The 23144-nt window shown below is 42.8% G+C and overlaps 1 protein-coding gene across 1 annotated transcript in view; it reads left to right on the top strand.

Moving 5' to 3' along the window:
• The window catches only part of ncanb (neurocan b), a 130256-nt gene that overhangs the window by 90374 nt on the left and 16738 nt on the right, over positions 1-23144 (top strand). The window contains exon 10 of the mRNA XM_067398657.1: positions 12235-12348. Coding sequence (XP_067254758.1) covers positions 12235-12348 — 114 coding nt within the window. The remainder of the gene's footprint in view (positions 1-12234; positions 12349-23144) is intronic.

Below are 23144 nucleotides of genomic sequence, written 5' to 3'. Positions count from 1 at the left end.
AGTGACAGTGCTGATTCTTAAGTGTGTTTGATTCACTGAAAATAACTGCTCAAAAGAATCATTAATTCATGAATAAAACTACACTCGTCACACTGTGGGTTTTTGATTCTTTGAAACTAACTGGTTCATAAGAGTCATTTGTTTGGGAACTGAATTAAGCTGGCCGTGCAGTTTATTTTTGATTCACTGAAAAGAACCTGACTGTGTGACTCACACACTGTAAAACTCAATAAGTACAGAATACTCAAAACATTTAAAGGTGCAATATGTAAGAATTTTGCAGTAAAATATCCAAAAACCACTATGCCAGTGTTATATATTTTGTTCATTTGAGTACTTATAATATCCCAAATGTTTGCAACTATTTGTAAATTGTGAGAAAATTGCAATTTTAACCAAGGCTCTGGGACATGTGAGGAGTCGCCTGTCAATTGCGTCATACCCGCGTTACCCCCGTTTTCTGGTTTTATTTTGTAAAAACCATGGAAACACCAAAGACGCTTTAATATTTACATGCTTTAATAGACAAGGGAACAACTCTTTTGATATATTTATAGACAGAAAACTAATTGTTGTTATAGCTCAACACATTTAGGCTAAATCTAATTTTCTTGATTTTTTGAGTACCATGCTTTACCATGCCTAAAAGAAAAAAAAAAAAAAAACGATTTTGTGAAGATAAAATAATCACATGCAGCTTTATTTTTAGTAACAGTAAATACAGCATTTTCTCCATCATGCAATACGTTTTAAAATTAATTGCATGCCATTTATCAACACAAGCCATCCAGCATTTAATGTGATATTCTAAAATCGATCTAGCTTACTGCTGTGTGTCTCAAACAAGTGTCTCACAGCAGTCGCCGAGCAAACGCACAGAGTAACGTTATAACATTTTCAACACACTCAAATGTATCTAATATGATAAGTCAGACAGGCTATGTAAAAAAAAAAAAAAACTCTGTGATCATGCAGGATCATATCAGCTATATTAACGTTAATATAATGTCCACTCTTGACAGAAAACATGATTTTTGTGATCTCCTGCATGCTTGTATTATTTGTATCATGTGAAAAAAAATTTGTATAGGCCTATTATAGTTTAAATTACAGTACCAGTCAAAAGATTGGACGCATTACTATTATAATGTTTTTAAAAGAAGTCTCATTCTCATCATGCTCTATATTAAAAATACAGAAAAAACAGCAATACTGTGAAATATTACTACAATTTATAATAATGGTTTTCTATTTTAATATACTTTAAAATATTGTGTATTTCTGTGATGTAAAGCGTCTGATCATTCTTGTTACCTCTATGGCATTTCATATATGCTTTTAGCTTAAAAGCATGCACATTTGGAGAAATATTGATGGACTCTCATGTGTTTATGTCAATTTTCTATACAGAGGAGTAATATTTATTCAATATTTATTGTCATCACTATGAGCGCTGGATACTGTGTTTTTAATTCATACTTGCAGCCGGAGGGCGCTCTGTGCACATTTAGTCCACAAATGACTCGTAATGAAGGCATACCATGTGATATTCCAGGAACTAACAGAGGCTTCCAGAGATCGCTATAACCATGGCTATAACATGCAGATAGACACTTTTGAAGATAATAAATACACGATTGCGACGATGTATACATGTATTGCCTCAGAATTTGCGTCTGAATAGCGCTCGCTCTGTGGGAGTGGCCGAATTAGTGGATAATGAGCTGACTCACAGACGTCTGACATGTCTCTATTTTCATACAGATTACATAAACAGAGAATGTTTGTTTTCGAGTTGACTTACACGATTTAAAAGCTGACATTTCAACATTTCATTAGACATAAGTCTCATTTTTTTGTGATTAGTATTCACAAAGTTACAGTTCATTTTCTGAGAACTATCAGATTGGACTTCATTCAGAGGGAGACGCGAGATCACGCATCATGTTAGCTTTCTTTTTTTGCAAAAACCACAAAATTTTGTTTTTAGTCTGAGTGTACACAAATAAAAGAAGACATTCTATAGTTTCAATTGATATATTTAAGTGATTGATATATTTATTTTATATTTATATATGAGTATTTTAAGTCTATTTTGCTGCAATGTGAAAAAAATCCTGCAAAATGTGCCGTCGCTTTTCCCAACTCCAGAGGGTTAAACAGTAACTTATGTCTCCCTATGTTAGTCTTGTGCAAAAACAATATTTATACAATCTGATGCAAAGCATAATGGGAATTAGAAATTTGCTGCAGCTGAACTGAATCATATTAAGTTAAGCTTACTACAATGAAATTTTGAATTCACTCAGCTTTTTTTCTATTAAGTACAATGAACTTTCATTATTATTTGAGTGAAACAAACTCATTTCATTGAATTAATTTCATTGTTCGGTTTTACAGTGCACTCTATAATCCTGGGATTGGGCGTCTAGACATGCTTGAAATCAGCTGACCCTTTGACTCGGTGATAGCGCTACCACTGTGTTGCTTTGATACAGTGGAGCTCTGCTTTCATCCCAGCATGATCCTTCTACCTCTAAAACCTCATTAATCCAGCTATGGGTGTTTTATACTCCAGGCAAAGTGGAGATGATCCAGCCGCCCTCTGCCTTTGCCCTCTCTGCAGCCCAGGAGATACACTCAGATGGTTTGTAGGCTAGAGGCTCTCGTTTGCCAGCTGTGTCTTAATTGATTTTGCCCTCAAGCTCGGGATGAGCAGAAGAAATGGTTGCAGGCAGGTGGACTATTGGATTTAGAGTATGTGTGTCTATGTCTGCATGCACCCCACTGACCTGGGTCTAATTTTATATGTGGATATATATTTTGTGTGTGTGTGTAAATACAAGCATGAGTGTTTGAGAAGCTTTTACACTGGAAATTTTGTTCTCAAGATTCTCAAGAATTTTTAACTTTGTATATTTATCAGTAGGCCTACCTGTTCTTCTGCCAAAAGCATGTTTAAAACGTATACTTACATGTTTCATCTTTATATTTCTTAAATGTTTTCCACCTTTTATTAACCACAAACTGTACAAGTTATTTATTATTTATTTTTAATATTATTTCTATATTTAAATATATTTAATATAATATAATATATTATAATAAATATTTGATTGTCATATTTATTCAGGGATTTCCACATTTTATTAACCACAAATACAAGTTTGTATTTAAGCAATTTATTTTTTTATATATATATTGATATATAAGAATAAAATGTAATAAAAAATTACATACATGCATACATAAATAAATGTTTTATATTAAAGCTATATTAGAACTCAAAACATGTCAATTTCCTACTTTTTTGTTTAAGTTATTATGAAGTATTTATTTTGATTTATTCTCAGTTATGCATTTATTTATTTATTAAAAAAATGTAGTTAAATATTTAATCTTTATATTTCTTATATAATGGAACATTACAACATTTTTACCTGGTGGTAAATAGATGCTTGATGAAAATCACATTCAAGTTGATAACCATAGCAACAGGAATCAGGATTAAGATAATTATTGGATGGAAAATCACAATATACATAAATACTGTCGTTATTTATCACTTACTATAGACAGTGTTGGGGAAATTAAGTTAATTAATAATTAAGTAATGTGTTACTTTTTATGTAAAGTAATGCGTTACGTTACTTTTGCAGTACTGTGCTGGGCTTGCTTGTTTGCTTTTTAATAAAAAAAAAAAAAATTAATAACTTTGACAAATGTAAAGGCCCTTTCACACCAAGGGCCATATTTTAATGATCCAAGTGCATGGTCTAAAGCGCACAGCACAGGTGCACTTAGGGTGTGTCCGAATCCACTTTTGCAAGTTTAAGGATGGGAAAAATGGTTGGCGTGCATGGCACAAGGTCTAAAAGGGTTGTCCCTATTCTCGTAATGAGTAATGGGTGTGTTTTGTCTGTAACGTGCAATAAACTGATCAGAGTCTCATCTCCCATTCCCTTTAAAAGCCAGTTGCTCGATGGCGGATTTGCTATTTACATGGTGGAATTTGCAAGGGGAACGCTTCTCTAGCAAGGAAACAGATCTGCTCGTGTGCAAGGTTAAAGCAGACCATCTACCACCTCCAGAGTCCACCAAAGCATTTTTATCTTTATGCACACAATTATAATCTTTTACATTGTAATCCTTTTATTTTTAATATCTGGCATGTTTGTGTGCTGCTGAGCGTCCCTGTGTGTGTAACAAGCAGAGTGTATGTGCGTTGTGCACCCGCCTATAAGCGCATATTATTAGCGCTCCCTTTAAATAACAAAAAAAAAATATTGCGCCATTGACTTTAGACCAGGTTTCAGTTGGTCAATTATGCAGTCTATTTCAGTTGCCTCAAAATAGCAATGAGCCTGAACGCACCTCGCTTTCAGACCAGCATGCCCATGGGCTCACAAATGGGCGCAAATGCATTTGCTTTTTAAACAACGGGGCGCAGGACATGAAAATGATAACTGGATAACTGTGTCGGGCTTAAACTAGCAACAAACACTTGCGTCGCACCTGGCACCGCATTGCACTGGGTATATGATAGGTGTGCTGCCATTCTGGACTGCAGAAGAACAAGAAGCAGAAGAATGTCAGCAGCAAAGACATTGGTTAATAAAATTAGATTAAATACACAAGTAAATTTGTGTAACATGTTTTATTATCACAGGTTTGCTTAATATTCTGAGTTTGCATTTCACTCTTTTTATTCATTTTGTAGGATACTGAATCTGTTTTTGCGCAAGTGAGATGAGTAAATGCATGTTTACACAACACAAACAACGCCTCTGCACTTACTCACGATTCCTCTCAAGGTGAGGACATGAGAGCTGTCAGTCAATAAATAGGAAAACAAAGTAACTTGTGTTACTTATTTGAAAAAGTGAATCAAATATTTTGTTTTAAATTTAAAAGTAATGCCTACTTCACTAGTAACTTGAAAAAAGTAGTCTAATTACATAACTCACATTACTTGTAATGTGTTACTCCCAACACTGATTATAGATTTACATATCTTAAATATATCATGTTAAAACTACTATTTTATTTTATTTTTATCAAAACAATTTGGGTTACATAAGAAGAACTTCAACAGATTGCACCCCAAAGATTTCTAATAAAAAGCTGATGTCCAAATCATGTAATTTTCACACTGCATATTTACAGTTAACTTTTATGGTGCATTAATTTGCAAAATGACATTACAAAATGTCAGGTTTACCATCACAGCTGTCATGCTGAAATATCTGGAAATATGCCAGTGACGCTTATGCAAAACTGCTTTGTATGGTAACGTCTCGGTTACAAAGGTAACCCTCGTTCCCTGAAGGAGGGAACGGAGACGTACGTCGGACAGACCGACGAATAGGAATCTCGCCAGAGAAGCCAATCTACTTCGAGTGTAACTAAACGAGCCAATGCACATTGGCATGCAATCATCTGCATCAGCTGCTCACCTCGCAGCGCGGGTATATAATGAGCAGCAGGTGCGTTGCATCTTCAGGTTTTCGCTGAGGAGCCGAACCAAGCAGGCGGCAGCACAGCAGGACAACAACTGTGGCGACGGGACGTACGTCTCCGTTCCCTCCTTCAGGGAACGAGGGTTACCTTTGTAACCGAGACGTTCCCATTCAGTCGGTCACGTTCGACGTACGTCGGACAGACCGACGAATAGGAATCCCTACCAAAGCGCCACAGGAGCTGCCCTCCTCCAGCGCTCTGTTGTAAGCCACCTGAACCCCCTTGCCTGCGGACGGTGGGACAGGGCTAACACACAGAGAGGGTCGATCACTGTTGTTCCAAAACCCATTCAGTGAGACTATTGGATAACGCTGGGAAGCGTAACCTTCGTTTGAAGGAACGCTGCGGAAGCCACATCCTTCCCCGAAGGAGTTATGTGGAGAAGTACATATGGACTAACCCTGTAGGGCTGTGCTACATATGGAAGAACTGGGGTGACTCCAACTCGATAGAGATGGGTTCTCCCAGAGGGAAAGACACGGGCTTCGTTTAAGAGCAGCCGTGGAAAAGCCATATGGGATCCCCGTAGGGTCACACATATGGAACCCAGCCTAAATCCGGTTCTCAAGGATACAACGGAGTATAGGCCTGGCGCCAGACGCTCCGCCACGTCGGCTGCCGAAGGGTAACCGGAGGACTCAACAGGGTCTGCCCGTAGGGACTCTCTGGAGAATAGAACGCGCATGTAGCGCAGCAAGCCGACACTAAGCCGGGGCCTCTCCGTGCCTCTGACCTGAGGCGAGAACACGGGAGGAGACCGGCTCGACACGAAGGCTATAGTATCTAGCGAACGTGTTAGGTGTCGCCCAGCCCGCAGCTCTACAAATGTCTGTTAGCGAGGCGCCACGAGCCAGCGCCCAGGAGGATGCCACACCTCTCGTGGAGTGAGCATGCAACCTGAGCGGGCAGGGCACGCCCTGAGCTTGGTAAGCCAGGGCGATGGCATCCACTATCCAGTGGGCCATCCTCTGCTTGGAGACAGCCTTTCCCTTCTGCTGGCCTCCGTAACAGACAAAGAGCTGGTCTGAGGTCCTGAAGCTTCGAGTTCTGTCTATGTACAGTCGCAAGGCGCGAACTGGACAGAGCAAAGCCAGGGCTGGGTCTGCCTCCTCCGAGGGCAGCGCTTGCAGGCTCACTACCTGGTCCCTGAAGGGAGTGGTAGGAACCTTGGGCACATAGCCAGGCCGGGGTCTTAGTACCACATGGCTATCACCCGGCCCGAACTGTAGGCACGATTCGTCGACCGAAAATGACTGCAGGTCCCCTACCCTCTTGACGGAGGCCAATGCCACCAGCAGCAAAGTCTTCATAGACAGAATCTTTAAGTCTGCTGACAGCAAAGGCTCAAAGGGAGCAATCTGAAGTGCTCTGAGCACCAGAGTAAGGTCCCAAGAGGGTATGGAGGGGGACGAGGAGGATTTAACCGTCTCGCCCCCTAAGGAACCTGACGACCAGGTCGTGCTGACCAACAGATTTGCCATCTATGTGGTCGTGGTAAGCGGAGATAGCAGCAGAATGGACTTTGAGGGTGGAGGGGGACAGCCTACGCTCCAACCCCTGCTGCAAGAAGGAAAGCACGACACCGATCGAGCATCTTCGGGGGTCTTCCCGGCGAGAAGAGCACCACTCGACGAACAGGTTCCACTTCGAGGCGTAAGCACGTCTCGTAGACAGTGCGCGAGCCGAAGTGATGGTGTTAAGTACCTCGGGGGGTAAGTCACCTAGAACCTCCGCGTCCCGTCCAGGGACCAGACATGGAGTTTCCAGAGGTCTGGACGCGGGTGCCAAAGAGTGCCCCGTCTCTGAGAAAGAAGGTCGTTCCTCAGAGGAATGGGCCAGGGAGGGGCTGTCGCGAGGAGTGAGAGTTCTGGGAACCAGGTCCGGTTGGGCCAGTAAGGCGCAATCAACAAGACCTGCTCCTCGTCCTCCCTGACTTTGCACAGAGTCTGTGCAAGTAGGCTCACTGGGGGAAACGCATATTTGCGCAGGCCCCGGGGCCAGCTGTGTGCCAGTGCGTCTGTCCCGAGTGTTCCCCCGGTCAGAGAGTAAAACAACTGGCAGTGGGAGGTTTCTGGTGAGGCAAACAGGTCTACCTGAGCCTCTCCGAACTCTCTCCAGATCAGCTGAACCACCTGGGGGTGGAGTCGCCATTCTCCTGGCAGCGCAGCTCGTGATAGCTCGTCGGCCACACGGTTGAGCACACCGGGGACATGAATGGCGCGAAGCGACCTCAGAAACTTCCGACTCCACAGGAGGAGATGGCGGGCGAGTTGCGACATGCGACGGGAGCGTAGACCACCTTGATGGTTGATGTACGCAACGGTCGCAGTGTTGTCCGTACGGACCAGTACATGCTTGCCCCGTAGCAGGCCTTTGAGGCGGCTCAGAGCAAGGCGTACTGCCAGCAACTCGAGGCAGTTGATGTGCCAATGCAGATGGGGTCCCGTCCAAACCCCTGACACTGCATGCCCGTTGTACGTGGCACCCCAGCCGGTGGCAGAAGCATCTGTGAACACCACAGCATGCCGGGACACCTGTTCTAAGGGCACTCCTGCCCGAAGAAACAAGGGGTCCGACCACGGACTGAAGGTTCGGCGGCACTCCTGAGTGATTGACACCCGGAACGTGCCACGCTGCCACGCCCATCTCGGGACTCGGCCGTGAAGCCAGTGCTGAAGCGGTCTCATATGAAGCAGACCGAGCGGTGTTACAGCCGCAGCAGCCGCCATATGCCCCAGGAGCCTCTGAAAGAATTTCAGTGGGACCGCTGTCCTGCCGTTGAACGTATTCAGGCAGTTCAACACTGACCGAGCACGTTCCTCTGTGAGGCGTGCTATCTGCTCGACCGAATCCAACTCCATACCGAGAAAAGAGATCCTCTGCACCGGGGCGAGTTTGCTCTTTTCCCAGTTGACCTGAAGCCCCAACTGGCTGAGGTGTCTGAGCACCAAATCCCTGTGTTCGCACAACTGATCCCGGGACTGTGCTAAAATGAGCCAGTCGTCGAGATAGTTGAGAATGCGAACACCCTGTTCTCTCATGGGAACAAGGGCTCCCTCCACGACCTTCGTGAAGACGCGGGGAGACAGGGCCAGCCCGAAGGGTAGGACTCTGTACTGATATGCCCGACCTTCGAACGCGAACCGCAGGAAAGGCCTGTGTCGCGGAAGGATCGAGACATGAAAGTACGCGTCCTTCAGGTCGATCGCTGCAAACCAATCCCGGGGACGGACGCATTCGAAAATGCGTTTCTGCGTGAGCATCTTGAACGGTAGCTTGTGAAGGCTCCGATTCAAGACGCGCAGATCCAGGATCGGTCGTAACCCGCCGCTTTTCTTGGGTACAATGAAGTAGGGACTGTAGAACCCTGACCTCATATCGGCTGGAGGGACCGGCTGTATCGCATCCTTCGCCAGTAGGACTGCGATCTCCGCACGCAAGACAGGGGCATCGACATCTTTCACTACAGTGAAGTGGACGCCCTTGAACCTGGGGGACGCCGGGCGAACTGAATCGCATAGCCGAGCCTGATGGTCCGAATGAGCCAGCGGGACGGACTGGTGAGCGCTAACCAGGCCCCCAGAGACCGTACCAGCGGGACCAGAGGAACCACAGGCGCACCCGCAGCGGGGCAGCGAGGTGGAACGCAGGGACGCGGCCCGGGGGCTCTCTCTGCGAGGCGGCCCGACGCGGCGTCACAGTGTGCTGTGCAACACTTACCTGCTTCCACGGGTGGACAGAGGGAGCAGTCGAGGCTTTGACTGCCTGCTGCTCGCTGCTGTCCGCTGGCGAGAGAAGAGGGGGATGAGAGTGGTGAGGTTCTTGCCCTCCCACTGCTCTCCGAGCCCTCTTCGGACCCGGAGATAGAGGAAACTGCTCTTTTATTGAGAATTTGGGTACCGCTGGCTGTTGGGCCAGCGGCGGAACAAAAACAAAAGGAAACAAAAGATTTTCCACCCGGCCCTCCTCCGGGGGAAGGAGCGGTGCGGTCACCACCTCCTGTAGAGCAGTCCTCTCCATCTCCGGGTCGCCCGTCCTAGGGCCGCTTGGACTTGGCCTTGCCACCCTTCTTCTTGGGGGGTGGCGGGACGGGCTGGGCGCCCCGACCGCGACCGGCTCCACGGCGCCGCTTAGCCGGAGGCTGCTGCTGCTGGGGCGCGGGAGCGGGGGCGGCCGCAGGGGGGCGCCCTCGGCGACGAGCAGTCTGAGGTGCTGCGGGCGGTGGTGGAGCAGCAGCTGACCGCCTCGGCAGGATATGACTGATGGCCTCAGACTGCTTTTGTACAGTCGAGAACTGTTGGGCAAAGTTCTCGACCGCGTCGCCGAAGAGGCCGGTCTGGGACACGGGGGAATTAAGAAACCTGACCTTGTCGGTATCCCTCATGTCCGCGAGACACAGCCAGAGATGGCGCTCCTGGACCACAAGTGTGGACATCGCACGACCCACTGACCGCGCCGTAACCTTCGTCGCACGAAGCGCGAGGTCCGTCGCGGCACGAAGTTCCTGAAGAACTTGTGGGTCATGACCACCCTCGTGCAGATCCCTCAGTGCCTTGGCCTGATGGACCTGCAACAACGCCATAGCGTGTAGGGCAGAGGCAGCTTCCCCACAGGCCTGGTAAGCCTTGCCGGTAAGATCCGACGAGTGCTTACAGGCCCGGGAAGGGAGAGACGGCTCCCCCGCCAGGTGGAGTTAGGGCACAGTTGCATAGCAACGGCCCGTTCCACAGGGGGTATGCGCGTATAACCCTTCGCTGCCCCGCCGTCAAGGGTGGTGAGGGAGGAGGACCCACCGACACGGTTTCGGGCAGTAAAAGGTGCCGTCCACGTGCCAGTGAGCTCTTCATGCACCTCCGGGAAGAAAGGCACTGGGGTGGGGGGCTGAGAACCAGCCCTTGCCACCCCGAGATACCAATCGTCCAACCTCGAGGGCTCGGGACACGGTGGAGGATTCCACACGAGCCCGACCCTGTTGGCGGCCCGGGAAAGCATAGCCATCATTTCCGGGTCTGAATCGGGCACAGTTGTCACTCCCGAGGGAGGCAGCTGCGCCGAATCGTCATCCGCGGAAGTATCAGGCTCACCCTCCGATGCAGCGATCGACATCCGGTCATCCTGGGGAGCTCCGAAGGATACGGATGGTACACACCTCTGGGGTGGTCCACCACGCTCCCCCGGCAGCTCTACTGGCTGCGGAGTGCAGGAGGGATGAGGGTTCCTAGGGGGTTGGTTCCCCGAAGGAAGCGCGCTCACCGTGATCCTCAGGTCACCAGTGCCGCTGCCCGAAGCAACCCTCTGAGGAGGATTGGAACGAGGCAACGGCACCGGGACTCCGCCCCTTTGCAGGAACTGGAGTCTAGACCGCAACTCCGCGACGGTCATCATCCCACAATGGGTACATGACTCGTCCACAAACGCCGCCTCAGCGTGCCTTAAGCCCAAGCACGCGATACAGCGTTGGTGACCATCCCGGGGCGCCAGGTAACGACCGCATCCAGCAGCACACAAGTAGAACGACATCTTTAAAAAGACGCGAACTACTCGTGTAAGCTCTTTCAAGGACTGACTCTTTTAGGTGCTGAAGCACGCAGGGGAATAGCCGCTGCAGCACAGACAGGGAATGTGCAGCCTGTCGTGTGCACTCTCTTTGCAGACGCTGCTCTTACCAGCTGTGAGAACAGCTTTTTAGCGCTCTTAAAGCGCACCGTCACCAGCCGTGAAAACGGCCTTCACGCTGATACACAGCTTAATTTGCTCAAATAAAAAAGGCAAAACACAAAGCAAAGAAGAAAAAATCGGCCCCGCTGCTGTGCTGTTCCTCCTGCACCGGACGAGAAGAGCAGTCAGAGAGAGAGCTGGCTCGTTGAAGTCCGTTCTTCAAACACTCGCTCGTAGAAACCACCGTGTTTGCAGTAGTTCGGCTCCGAAGCGAAAAGCTGAAGATGCAACGCACCTGCTGCTCATTATATACCCGCGCTGCGAGGTGAGCAGCTGATGCAGATGATTGCATGCCAATGTGCATTGGCTCGTTTAGTTACACTCGAAGTAGATTGGCTTCTCTGGCGAGATTCCTATTCGTCGGTCTGTCCGACGTACGTCGAACGTGACCGACTGAATGGGAACCTTTGATTTGAGTTAAAGTAGTGTAAATAATCCAAATGGGTTTGTTACATTGTTCTTCAGACTGAAAACAAAAATATATAAATGTAAAAATGTACTTGATCTTGTTCCAAACATTTGATGAAAATATGATATGAGAGAAACAACATAGATCATAGATGTATGTTCAGTTCTTGAAGAAACAACAGCAAGGCACAGCAAATACATTTTCAGCACAACCGGCTGATTTATTCCCCACACATATACAAATTTGATATTCCCAGCTGGTCCGCTCTCATTTGAATTCTTTTTTTGCACAAAGTGTTTGTAAAAATGGTCCAGCTCATTATTATAGTGATTGTAGTCCACGTGTTGTACAAGTTAATTGCTGTAACCCCAGCAAGACACTTTACCTCAGTAATTGGAAATATAGCAATGTTAGGACATATGTTAGTTTGAAAACAGGAAAATAATGAGAACAGAATAACAACTTTCTAGTGTGCCATTTTTTTAACACCTGCGGTACTTTCTCAACTCTGATGAAAAGGTTAAAAAAAAGTAACACAATGTGTTGTTTCAGAATTTAATAATCTCTGTCTCTGTTTGTTCTCACAGATATTGATGACTGTCAGTCCAATCCATGTCAGAATGGAGGCACCTGCATTGATGAGATAAACTCTTTTGTATGTCTGTGTCTGCCCAGCTATGGTGGAGCCACTTGTGAGAAAGGTAATTAAATAACACAAATGCACACTTACATGCAAATTATAAGAATGATGACAGATATTTTGGAGGTGGGGGAAATTCCTGATCTGGAATTAACCGCATTATGTACTGATAATGACCAATTGAGTGGAAAATGTCTCGGTTATGCATGTAGCCCTCGTTCCCTTAAGGAGGGAACAGAGACATACGTCAGAGAAGTGAACCAACGAATTGGGATATCGCAAGAGAGCCCTATCACCTTCGAGTGTAACTAAACGAGCCAATGGAAGATTACCATGCGAGCTTTGCGTCACATGCACCGCCCCCGGGAGCAGGTATAAATGCAGTAGTGAAGCACTCGTATATTGTTTTTCGCTGAGGAGCCGAGCATGTAACCCAGCACTTCAGCGGAGGCACAGGAACTATGGCGACAGGACATACGTCTCCGTTCCCTCCTTCAGAGAACAAGGGTTACATACGTAACCGAGACGTTCCCTTTCAGTCGTTCACGTTTGACGTACGTCAGAAGTGAACCGACAAATTGGGATCCCTAATAAAAAGCCACCGTTACTGACCCCTTCCAGCAGCCAGCATAAGCTACAGTGACCTGGCGCACATCAGGGGACAGCCTTTCCCTTCTGCTGGCCTCCGTAACAGATGAAGAGCTGGTATGAGGTCCTAACGCTTTGCGTTCTGTCCACGTAAAGGCGCAGGGTACAGATGGGACAGAGCAAAGCCAGGGCTGGGTCTGCGTCCCCCGAAGGCAGCACTTGCAGGTTCACAACCTGATCTCTGAAGGGAGCGGTAGGAACCTTGGGCACATACCCGGGCCGAGGTCTCGAGATAATGTGAGGATTACCCGGCCCGAATTCCAGGCACGATTCATCAACCGAAATGCATGCAGGTCCCCTACCCTCTTAATGGAGGCCAATGCAACCAGGAGTACTGTCTTAAGGGATAGCTCTTTTAACTCCAATGACTGCAAAGGCTAAAAGGCAGGTCCCTGGAGAGCTGTAAGTACCAGGGACAGGTCCCAAGAGGGTATAGAGGGAGGGCGAAGTGGATTCAGTCTCCTTGCCCCCCTCAGGAACCTGACAATCAGGTCATGCTCCCCTAAGGACTTATCATCAACTGTGTTGTGATGTGCAGCAATGGCAGCAACATACACCTTAAGGGTGGAGGGAGACAGCCTTCAGTCCAACCCTTCTTGCAGAAAGGAAAGCACTGACCTGATCGAGCAAGTTCGGGGGTTCTCCCCATGGGAAAAACACAACTCGACGAACAGGTTCCACTTTAGGCATAGAGGTTCCTCGTAGAAAGGGGCTCTAGCAGAAGTAATGGTGTCTACAACCGACTGGGGTAGATCACCTAGAACCTCCGCATCCCGTCCAGGGACCAGACATTAAGTTTCCAGAGGTCCGGATGCGGGTGCCATAGGGTGCCCCATCTCTGAGTCTGTAGGTCCTTCCTCAGAGGAATGGGCCAAGGAGGTGCTGTTGTGAGGAGCATCAGTTCTGGAAACCAGGTCCGAGTGGGCCAATAGGGTGCAACTAACAGGACCTGTTCCTCTTCCTCCCTGATTTTGCACAGTAGCAGTGCGAGCAGGCTCACTGGGCAAAACGCATACTTGTGAAGGTCCCGGGGCCAAGTGTGTGCCAGTGTGCCATCTGTGTCGAGAGTGCGTCAGTCAGGGAGTAAAACAACTGGCAATGGGCTGTGTCTGGAGAGGCAAACAGGTCTACCTGTGCGACTCTGAAATGCTGCTAAACCAGCTGGACCACCTGGGGATGGAGTCTCCATTCTCTCGGAAGCAGAGGCTGCCATGAAAGCTCGTCGGCTGCATGCTGTGGAGACCACAGCATGCCGGGACACTTGTTCCGGGGGAACTCCTGCCCGCAAGAATGAAGGGTCCGACCACTAAGTGAAGGTAGGACGGCAGCTCGGTGTGATAGCCACACAGAATGCGCCGCGTTGCTACGCCCATCTCAGGACTCAGCCGTGATGCCAGTGCTGAAGCGGTGAGGAGCAACCTTTGAAATGATGCAGGGCGACAGGGCCAGCCCGAAGGGTAGGATGTAATACTGATATGCCCAACCCTTGACCCCCAAGACATGAAAGTACGCGTTCTTCAGGTCAATCGCTGCAAACCAATCTTGGGGACGGATGCCATCAAAAATGCGTTTCTGCATTACCATCTTGAACGGCAGCCTGTGGAGGGACTGATTCAGGACTTGCAGATTCAAGATTGGCCGTAACCTGCCACCTTTCTTGGGTACAATGAAGTAGGGGCTGTAAAACCCTGACTCCATATCGGCTGGAGGGACCAGTTCTATTGCGTCCTTCGCCAGGAGGACAGCAATCTCCACCTGAAGCACAGGGGCATAAACAGAAACATAAGTGTTCTCTCCAGAACAAGTGTTCTCCAGGTTGGTCACCCATCTTAGCGACAGGTAGCATCACTGACGCCCTTGGCGAGCTAAACTGCTGAGAGTGAACATGGCCATCTAACTGGACGGCACACGGCTTGCTGAACGCCGACGTGGCTATGTTCTCATAAGAGAACATAAACCACCCACCAACACAGTCTCGGCATGCTTGTGATGCGCTAGAGGAGTGGGGTTCCACAGAGATTGGCTCGGCAGGTAGTGTCGCACTGTAATCCTCAGGTCATCCTGGCTACTCACCAAAGTAGCATTTTTCTGGAGCACCAGAAAAAACTAGATCTGGGTATAGGTGAGGGGACTCCACCTCGTTCGAGGCACTTGATTCTCGCCGGACAGCGTGCTTGGTTGCCATGACAACACGTGCTCTCAGCCGGCAGCTTGATCGCACATGGCCGCTGAGCGCTCAAGCCCTTACGAGAAAGGCAAGATGAACCACACACCAACGTGGTCATGCTCTGATGAGAGAGCATGAACCACCCACAAACACAGCCTCAGCACGCTTATGCCCAGACATGCAAGACAGAGATCGTTGCGGTCAATGAGGATAGGAAATAACCGCATCCAGAAACACACGGATGGAATGACATCTTGAAAAAGATGCAGTGTCCGTATGTTAAGCTCTTTTAGAAAGGGAACTCGCTCTTTGTATTGTACTGAAACACACAGGGGATCGGCCACGGTGTGATTGTAGGTTCACACATGCCGCCAACAATGAACACACACAGACAAAACCGGCCCAAATCGCAAACCTGACCGGGAATGCAACAGAATTGCTGTGAAAACAGCAGTTGAGAGCTGTGTATAAAGCTCACGGCCGCCTCTGTAAAGTGCTGTATCACCAACATGGGACAAAGAAGAGGCTCCAAAGACTCTAATTTTTTTACACAGAAAGGTGATCTTAGCGGGAACACAATGCTTGGCTCCAAAGCGAAAGACAATATGCGAATGCTTCACAACTGCATTTATACCCGGGGGAGGTGCGTGTGATGCAAAGCTCGCATGCCAATCTTCCATTGGCTCGTTTAGTTACTTTAAGTTACACTCAAAGGTGATAGGGCTCTCTTGCAATATCCCAATTCGTCTGTTCACTTCTGACTTATGTCGAATGTGTCCGACTGAAAGGGAAACTGCTTTTACAAAGCTACTTGAAATAAATGGACAAGAAACATTAATTATAAGAATTTATTTATATATATATATATATATATATATATATATATATATATATATATATATATATATATTTAATTATACATTTATGCAATAAAACATGTCATAACTTAAATAAATGAGTATATAAAATTATATTAGAACTCCAAACAATAATTAACATTATATTATATTGTCGCAGAATATCATAAATATATTTACATGGTGACAGATGAGATACATTATACATTAATAGTTGAGTAAAAACAAAAAAAAAACACAAAAAAAAAAATAAGCAGGTTCAGGTACGAGCCTTCACATAGACAGCAATAGGTGCAGATAGCCCAGGTGAGTCCTATCAAACTAAACAAGCTGCACCTGTACTGAGACCAGCAAATTTAATCCTGGTGTAATCCACTGCAATGTCAGACCTCCACAGCATGCTTGCTTTCTCCAGCCTGAATGTGTTTGCTGTACCATCCTATGGCCTTACAACCAAGTGTTCAGCTGCAAGGCAATGAAGCATGGGCGATCAATCCTGTCCCAGCCATGAGAGAGAGTAAGTGAGACAGAGAGGGAAACAGGAGTGAGAAAATAGAGGAAGCAGTAGGAGAGATGCAGTCGGACTTGCGATCGCTCTAGTGGAGCGAAACGCACCTTCACCCAAATCCTCCCCTCCAAATGCAGCCTCCCTAAGAGAGTGGGGGGAAGCCCTCCCATCATACACACACTTTATGTCTTGTAAAGTGTGCTGGAGAAGTGGGAGCAGTGGACTGAAACAGGCTCATGGCTGCCCTTCTGGTGATGACGATGTTAATTTTCCATTAACATGCAGGAACACATTTAGTGTGTAATATTTAATTTATTTTTTTTATTTTGTACAAGTGCTTATTCAAATGTCTGATTTTGAAGAGATTTTGAAAAGATTGTACAGTGCAACGATCAGTGCAAAAATCAATTTCAATTTCTTCTGAAGAACTGACTTTAAAGATCTTCTAGATCTTCTAAATTAAAAATCAGTTCTTCTGCTGCAGAAACTTTGTATTATTACATTTAATGAATATTAATAAACATGAAACTACTTTACATTTGTATTTATATCTGAAAACTGTGCCATAACTTTAAATCAATCATTTTTATGTTTTTAATTCAATTATATAATTTGCAGTGCTTCATAGGAAATATTTGTTTTTGCTTCCGCAAGTAAAATTCCCAATAATTTTCTTCAGAAGAACTTTTTTTTTACTTCTTTAATGAATAAATAAATATGAAAATACATTACATTTCTATTTATATCTGAATATTGTACAATATATTGAAATATATTGTTTTATATGTATTATCATCAACTCTAAATCAATAGCTTTATGTTTTTAGTTTAAGTTTTTAATTTAATCACTGCAGTGCTTCATTGGAAATACTTTTTGCTTCAAATCAGTTAGTAATCTTGTGTTGTTTATTTGGTTTGGAGGACTACTTGGTTTGGTTCATATCTTCATGTTTTTTAAAATTCCTATAGAAAATGAATGGGAAAATGTGGTGGAGAAAGCGGGCAGGTACTACATATAGCCTTTAAAATAAAATATATATGTTTAGAATTTTTTAGGTTATTTATTTTGCTATTAATGTATATATTTTTTGACATATATATGACACTCACTACACTGCACATCAGGCTTGCATCACCGCATTGTCACAATTTCTGTTAAACATAAATTCCTTACCTGAAGTAGCTTTTTTAAATTACACATCGAGAGGACCAATATGGATGTTTTGTGCGAGAACAGTGGTTAATGTACAATCACACACACCCCTTCAATAAGAATGATCAAAGAGGAGCTGAAGCCCGTGTCAGGTTAATTTGTTTGCTCGCCCAGTCTCCGGTGTAATGTGATTCAAAGACTGTCTTTTCTCATCACAACCACATCAGTCCTTTGAAGCTTACCTGCTTCCAACAGAAACCTCCAGTTTCCATGGCGACCACTAACGATGTCAATACACCTACAACACCATCAAACTGGCAGGTTCAGAGGCCAGCTGTTCGATACACAGTGTAGTGTGTATCAACAGACCCACTGAGCCAATTAATACGTTATGCTAATTGCAACCCTTCCGGATGCTCAAATTGAGGTAACAGCTTTTTTAACACATTAAAACATTGAATTAAAACATTAATAGCATTTCACAGAGATCCTTAATGTATGTTTGTGGGGGGAAAAATCCTTCATTGTCTTTAACGTCACTAAATTTCCATACAGCGTTCACTCTGAAGAAATGTAGCTTTTAGGATGAGTAATTTTGTCTCACACGCTTCTCTGCCGGTTCCTCCCTCTAAATCTACTCTTCTCAAATCTTCAGGAGTAGATGTTCCTGGTAATTTCTGCTCAACTGGCTTTCTTAAAATCGAACAAAAGAAATGCATAAACATGCATGGCGTGCTACAAACATCCTCTATTCTTTGTGTGAAGCTAATCATTTGCAAATTGAATAAAAAGCTGATTAGCATGTGACATGCTTAATTAATCCCTGTGCTGCAGAATGCACTTCCAAACGTATTTCATGTCACTTGCATATGTTAATATCATGCAGTTGTTCAGTTCTATAACTTCTCTTTTTAAATCCCAATCCGTAACATAAATATTTGTTCAGAGAGAACAGGAAGTGCCTTTGGATAAAGGTGCACAATCCTGAGTGAGAATGAAGGGATATTAATGCTTCCTGTGGCTTGCCGAATCACATTTTAAACCAATGCTTTCGATGCACGAAACCACCTGCAAAACTCCCAAGACCCACACACACAATTTAGGCATATATCTCTCCCTTCCTGCTCAATTTAGTGACTGCAAGCAATTCCCACCGTATCTGTCTGACTGTGAAGTATTTGTTAAGTCAAATGTGTGGGGAAGATTTATGAGCTGAAGTCATGCCTGATGCTTATTAACTTAGACCCAGCACAAAATCATTTTGTTGTCATAGTCGAGTTTGTCCTCAGCATAGTGTGATGACATAAACATCCCAGCATTTTTTGTTGTTCTCTTCACACAGCCTTACAATTAATCACAGGGGTTGGACAATGAAACTGAGGGGGCGTTTACATAACTCCTTTTCAACTAAAAACGGAAAACTTTTTATGCGTTTGGCCATTGATTTACATGACAACAGCATTTTGGGGGCCCGGAAATGCAAGCTTTTGAAAACGTGTTTCATAGTGCAAGTTTTTTAAAATGATACAGCAGGGCTCAACACTAAGGATTTTATCTACTGGCCTGGTCGGGCCAGTGGTTTAAATTTTTACTTGCCCTGCCAAAATTTTCACTTGCCCCAAGAAAATGGGCCTATAAAATAAGCCTAGTTATTGTTTTTGTTGTTTTTGATACATGTAACCTTAATAAATAGGGTTTTGACACCAAAAGCTACTAGATTAACTCACTTAAATTTTAAATATTGTTATACAAATAAACAGTCAAGTAATAAAATAGTAACAAATTATCAAATTACGAGTAATAGCACAAATAAATACAACAGAACAAACATATACTTGTAATAAACAGTGCTTATCAAGTTTTTCATGTAGGTTTAAACACAAGATTTTCATGTACAGAAATTGTAATCTAATGTATAACTGTTTAACTATAGATTAAACTTTATTAAAGTTAATCAGTCAAGAGCAGTTACAGATGCATAAATAATGTTTTGAAATGTTGAAAATAGACAATGTTAAATACTGTTATTAAGAATTAAGACACTTTAACAGTGAAATTAAACCCGCCAGTAGATGGCAGCGAATCACTATTAATGAGTGAGTCATTGAGATTCAACCGATCCATTCCAATGGCTTATTCATTCAGAAAGTGTTGCTCAGAGATGCTAAACAATTCTGTGTGGACTTTGTCTGGAACTATTTTAGTAGGCGAAATAGAGCGAAACAGGTGATTTGGTGTCTAAAATGTAAGTCACTTGATATTAGGTTCTTGTTCATTAAACTGTACACTGTATAAAATCAATAGACGAATTCATGCTGTATTGGCCGCAAAAAGAAGGTCCTACACATGACCAGTGTTTCAACCATGGAAAAAACATTAATTAAACAACTTGAGAATAATATCTTACGTAGCACATTTACCTCAGGGAAGTCATTTACTCTCCACAGCATGTTATTTCACTAGAGAAATTAACTCTATGCACTATATTAGCTTATATATTCATTATATTTACTTTACCTGTTAGTAATGTCTTAATTATTTAATATATGGGTAACACTTTAGAATAACTCACGCTATGAAGCATTAGTTAAGCATTAGTAAATAGTTAATTCATCATTTATAAAACATTAATAGACATTAGTAAGCCATTTATGAATACAGCTATAAATGCTTTGTTCTTGATTTATAAGCATATCTATAATGAGTTTAATAATTGTATTTTCATAATTTATTAATGATCAATTTATCATTTTTAAATTATGCATTACATTATTCACAAACCAGTAATTTAGGAGTTGTCAGTGGTTCATAAGATCATTTAGGAAGTGTAAGTAAATGATTAATAAAATATTTAAATGTACATTTATGCATCTTATTATTTATACATATAGTATTAGTTACTCAGTGTGTTAATAAATGCTTTATTAACATATTCCTAGTGTCAAAACTACCTCAGTACTAACTTTAAAAATTAGAGAACAGCAGTGTAGAAGATCACTGAACCTTTAAATCTCATTTATAAAAGCTTTACAAAGCATAAATAGTCCTCACTTTAGATGAGCTCACAAAAATAGTTAACTGACCACTTCTAAATGTTTTATAACTACCTGAATTAATCATGAATTGCAGTAGGAATATGTGTTAATAAAACATTTACTAACACACTAAGTAACTATTACTATGTGTCTAAATAATAAGATGTATAAATGAATGTTTAAATAGTTTATTAATCATTTACTTACACTTACTAAATTAACTACTGACAACTCCTAAATAACTGGTTTGTAAATAATGTAATACTTAATTTAGAAACAATAAATTGATTATTAGTAAAGTATGAAAATACAATTATTAAACACATTATAGATATGCTTATAAATCAAGAATAAAGCAATTATAGCTGTATTTATAAACTACTTACTAATGTATATTAATGCTTTATAAGTGATTAATTAACTATTAACTAATGCTTAACTAATGCTTCATAGTGTGCAGTTATTATAAAGTGTTACCAATATATGTTTAAATAAATTTGTCATGAAAACAAGTTATGACAATAAATGTGTAAATGTTTATATTTCAAAAATGAATTGGAGAAATAATGTTATAATTAGATTTAGAAGTTAGTGCAAAACCTGCCTTATGTGCAATTTTTTTTTTAAGTGTTGATTATTATATCTAAAAATAAATAGCAACTGAATTTAATATTTTGGTCTCTCTTGTTAATTGTAACCTTTAATATTATAGTAATGTGTAAGAAAGGGCTCCCTGTATATATAGTTTACAACATAAGCTTTTTTATTCTTAAGAAAAAGTTAATTATAATTTAATTTATTTAAAGAGAAAGACACAAATTGTTAAATAAACCAGTTTATTAATAAAAAGAAGAAAAAAGAAGCAATTTTACGTTTAGTTTTATATATATATATATATATATATATATATATATATATATATATATGTGTGTGTGTGTGACTTCTGCTGGCAATAGGAGGCTAATTTCGAGCTACAGGTAAAACAAGTTAAAAATGTCAATTTCGGACGAAAATATTCACAAAAAATAGTTCATTAAGATCTTGTCTAGCAAACCCACTGCTCCAAATAGCAATTAAACATCTAAAAGTATCTTTATTTGTACGTTTTCTGACAGTACCTTTCCTTTGTCCATTAAAAATGCTGTTTTCCTTTGCTAACTTCTGGACGACTGGGGCTTGGTATTGTTGTAAAGTGCAGCATTCCATCTTTGTGAATATTCATAGCGAATTCTCATGAGTCTGGCATGAGTCTGAACCAAAGAAATGTGATTTTCAAACTCATGCTGATGTAAACAAATCAATCTTGCGCTGACTGACAGATCCATGGCGCACGCACAAAGATGCCTCAGACAGCGCGCGATCCAGAAATACACATATACACAGAGTATTGTGTATATATATTTTGTCGAGTATTCACGCAAACATTATCTGTTATGTCTTAAGTGAACTTTTGGTTAACTGCTGGGGAAAAACATCTGATGTGTAACATTATATTAGATCCATTTGGTACAGTATCTTAATGTATACTGTAGGCTGTCTGTTGCATTAATGTTAATCAAACAATTGTGGAATCATGGAAAAAAGTTGAATATATATATTCTTCCTAAAGATATGGTTTTGGTTGGTTTGTACCAAATTTGCTGGTATTACCAGAGATTTTAAGGTATGGTTGCTATGTGATTTTGTTTTGGAACCTTCAGAAAACTTTAACTCGATTTTTCTGAAAATTGACTTTGATGACTATCGACTTCTCAGTCATTTTTTGTTGGATTCCAACAAATCACACATCATTTTGAAGGTTTTTTTTAATAGAGAATAACAATTTATTACAAAATTGCTACTCATTTTGCCAGCACAGGTCACATAAATATAATGACATGCCAATGTGCATGTCACTATTATGCATGTCATTAGTTAAACCTCTGTAAGATTTTCTGTCTGATGGTGGTGATGCATCTGAGAACCATCATGTAGTCTCAATCCATTCTTTCATGCTAGAATGCAGGATTTGTCAATATTTGTAATAAATATTTGGCAGGTTATTTTTGTATCTTGCAGTGTTGACTCATATTGAGGGAAGAAATACACATTTTGTAACAAAATAGAAGAAACAGGAGCTTGCACTCAAAATAGGATGAATACCTTAAAGAGTTAAACCGATTAATCTAAAATAATTCACTGATGCAGAATATTGTGAATATATTGCATATGCACTTATAATGAGGTAGCTGAATATATTTTACCCCACATATCTGGGGCATTTTTGTGAAATTTTTCCCCAAGCACTGATCATTTTCTGTCCCTAAGTTTTCTTTCCAGAGAAAATGGCTAGTTATTGAAGTTTGCATGCTTGTAACAAGGTTAAACAATGCACCTATCCAACCTGATGGCAATTTCTTTTATCTTGAAGGAAGTTTTGTCAAGACTAGCAGATTGATTGACAGCTGAAAAGAGTGGTGGGAATGTTACATGCCATCTAGCCTGAGCTG

The sequence above is a fragment of the Chanodichthys erythropterus genome, chromosome 10 (genome assembly GCF_024489055.1).
Source record: "Chanodichthys erythropterus isolate Z2021 chromosome 10, ASM2448905v1, whole genome shotgun sequence".
Classification (NCBI taxonomy): Eukaryota; Metazoa; Chordata; class Actinopteri; order Cypriniformes; family Xenocyprididae; genus Chanodichthys; species Chanodichthys erythropterus.
Note: the sequence above shows the minus strand (reverse complement) of the source record. Positions and strands in the feature narration are given on the sequence as shown.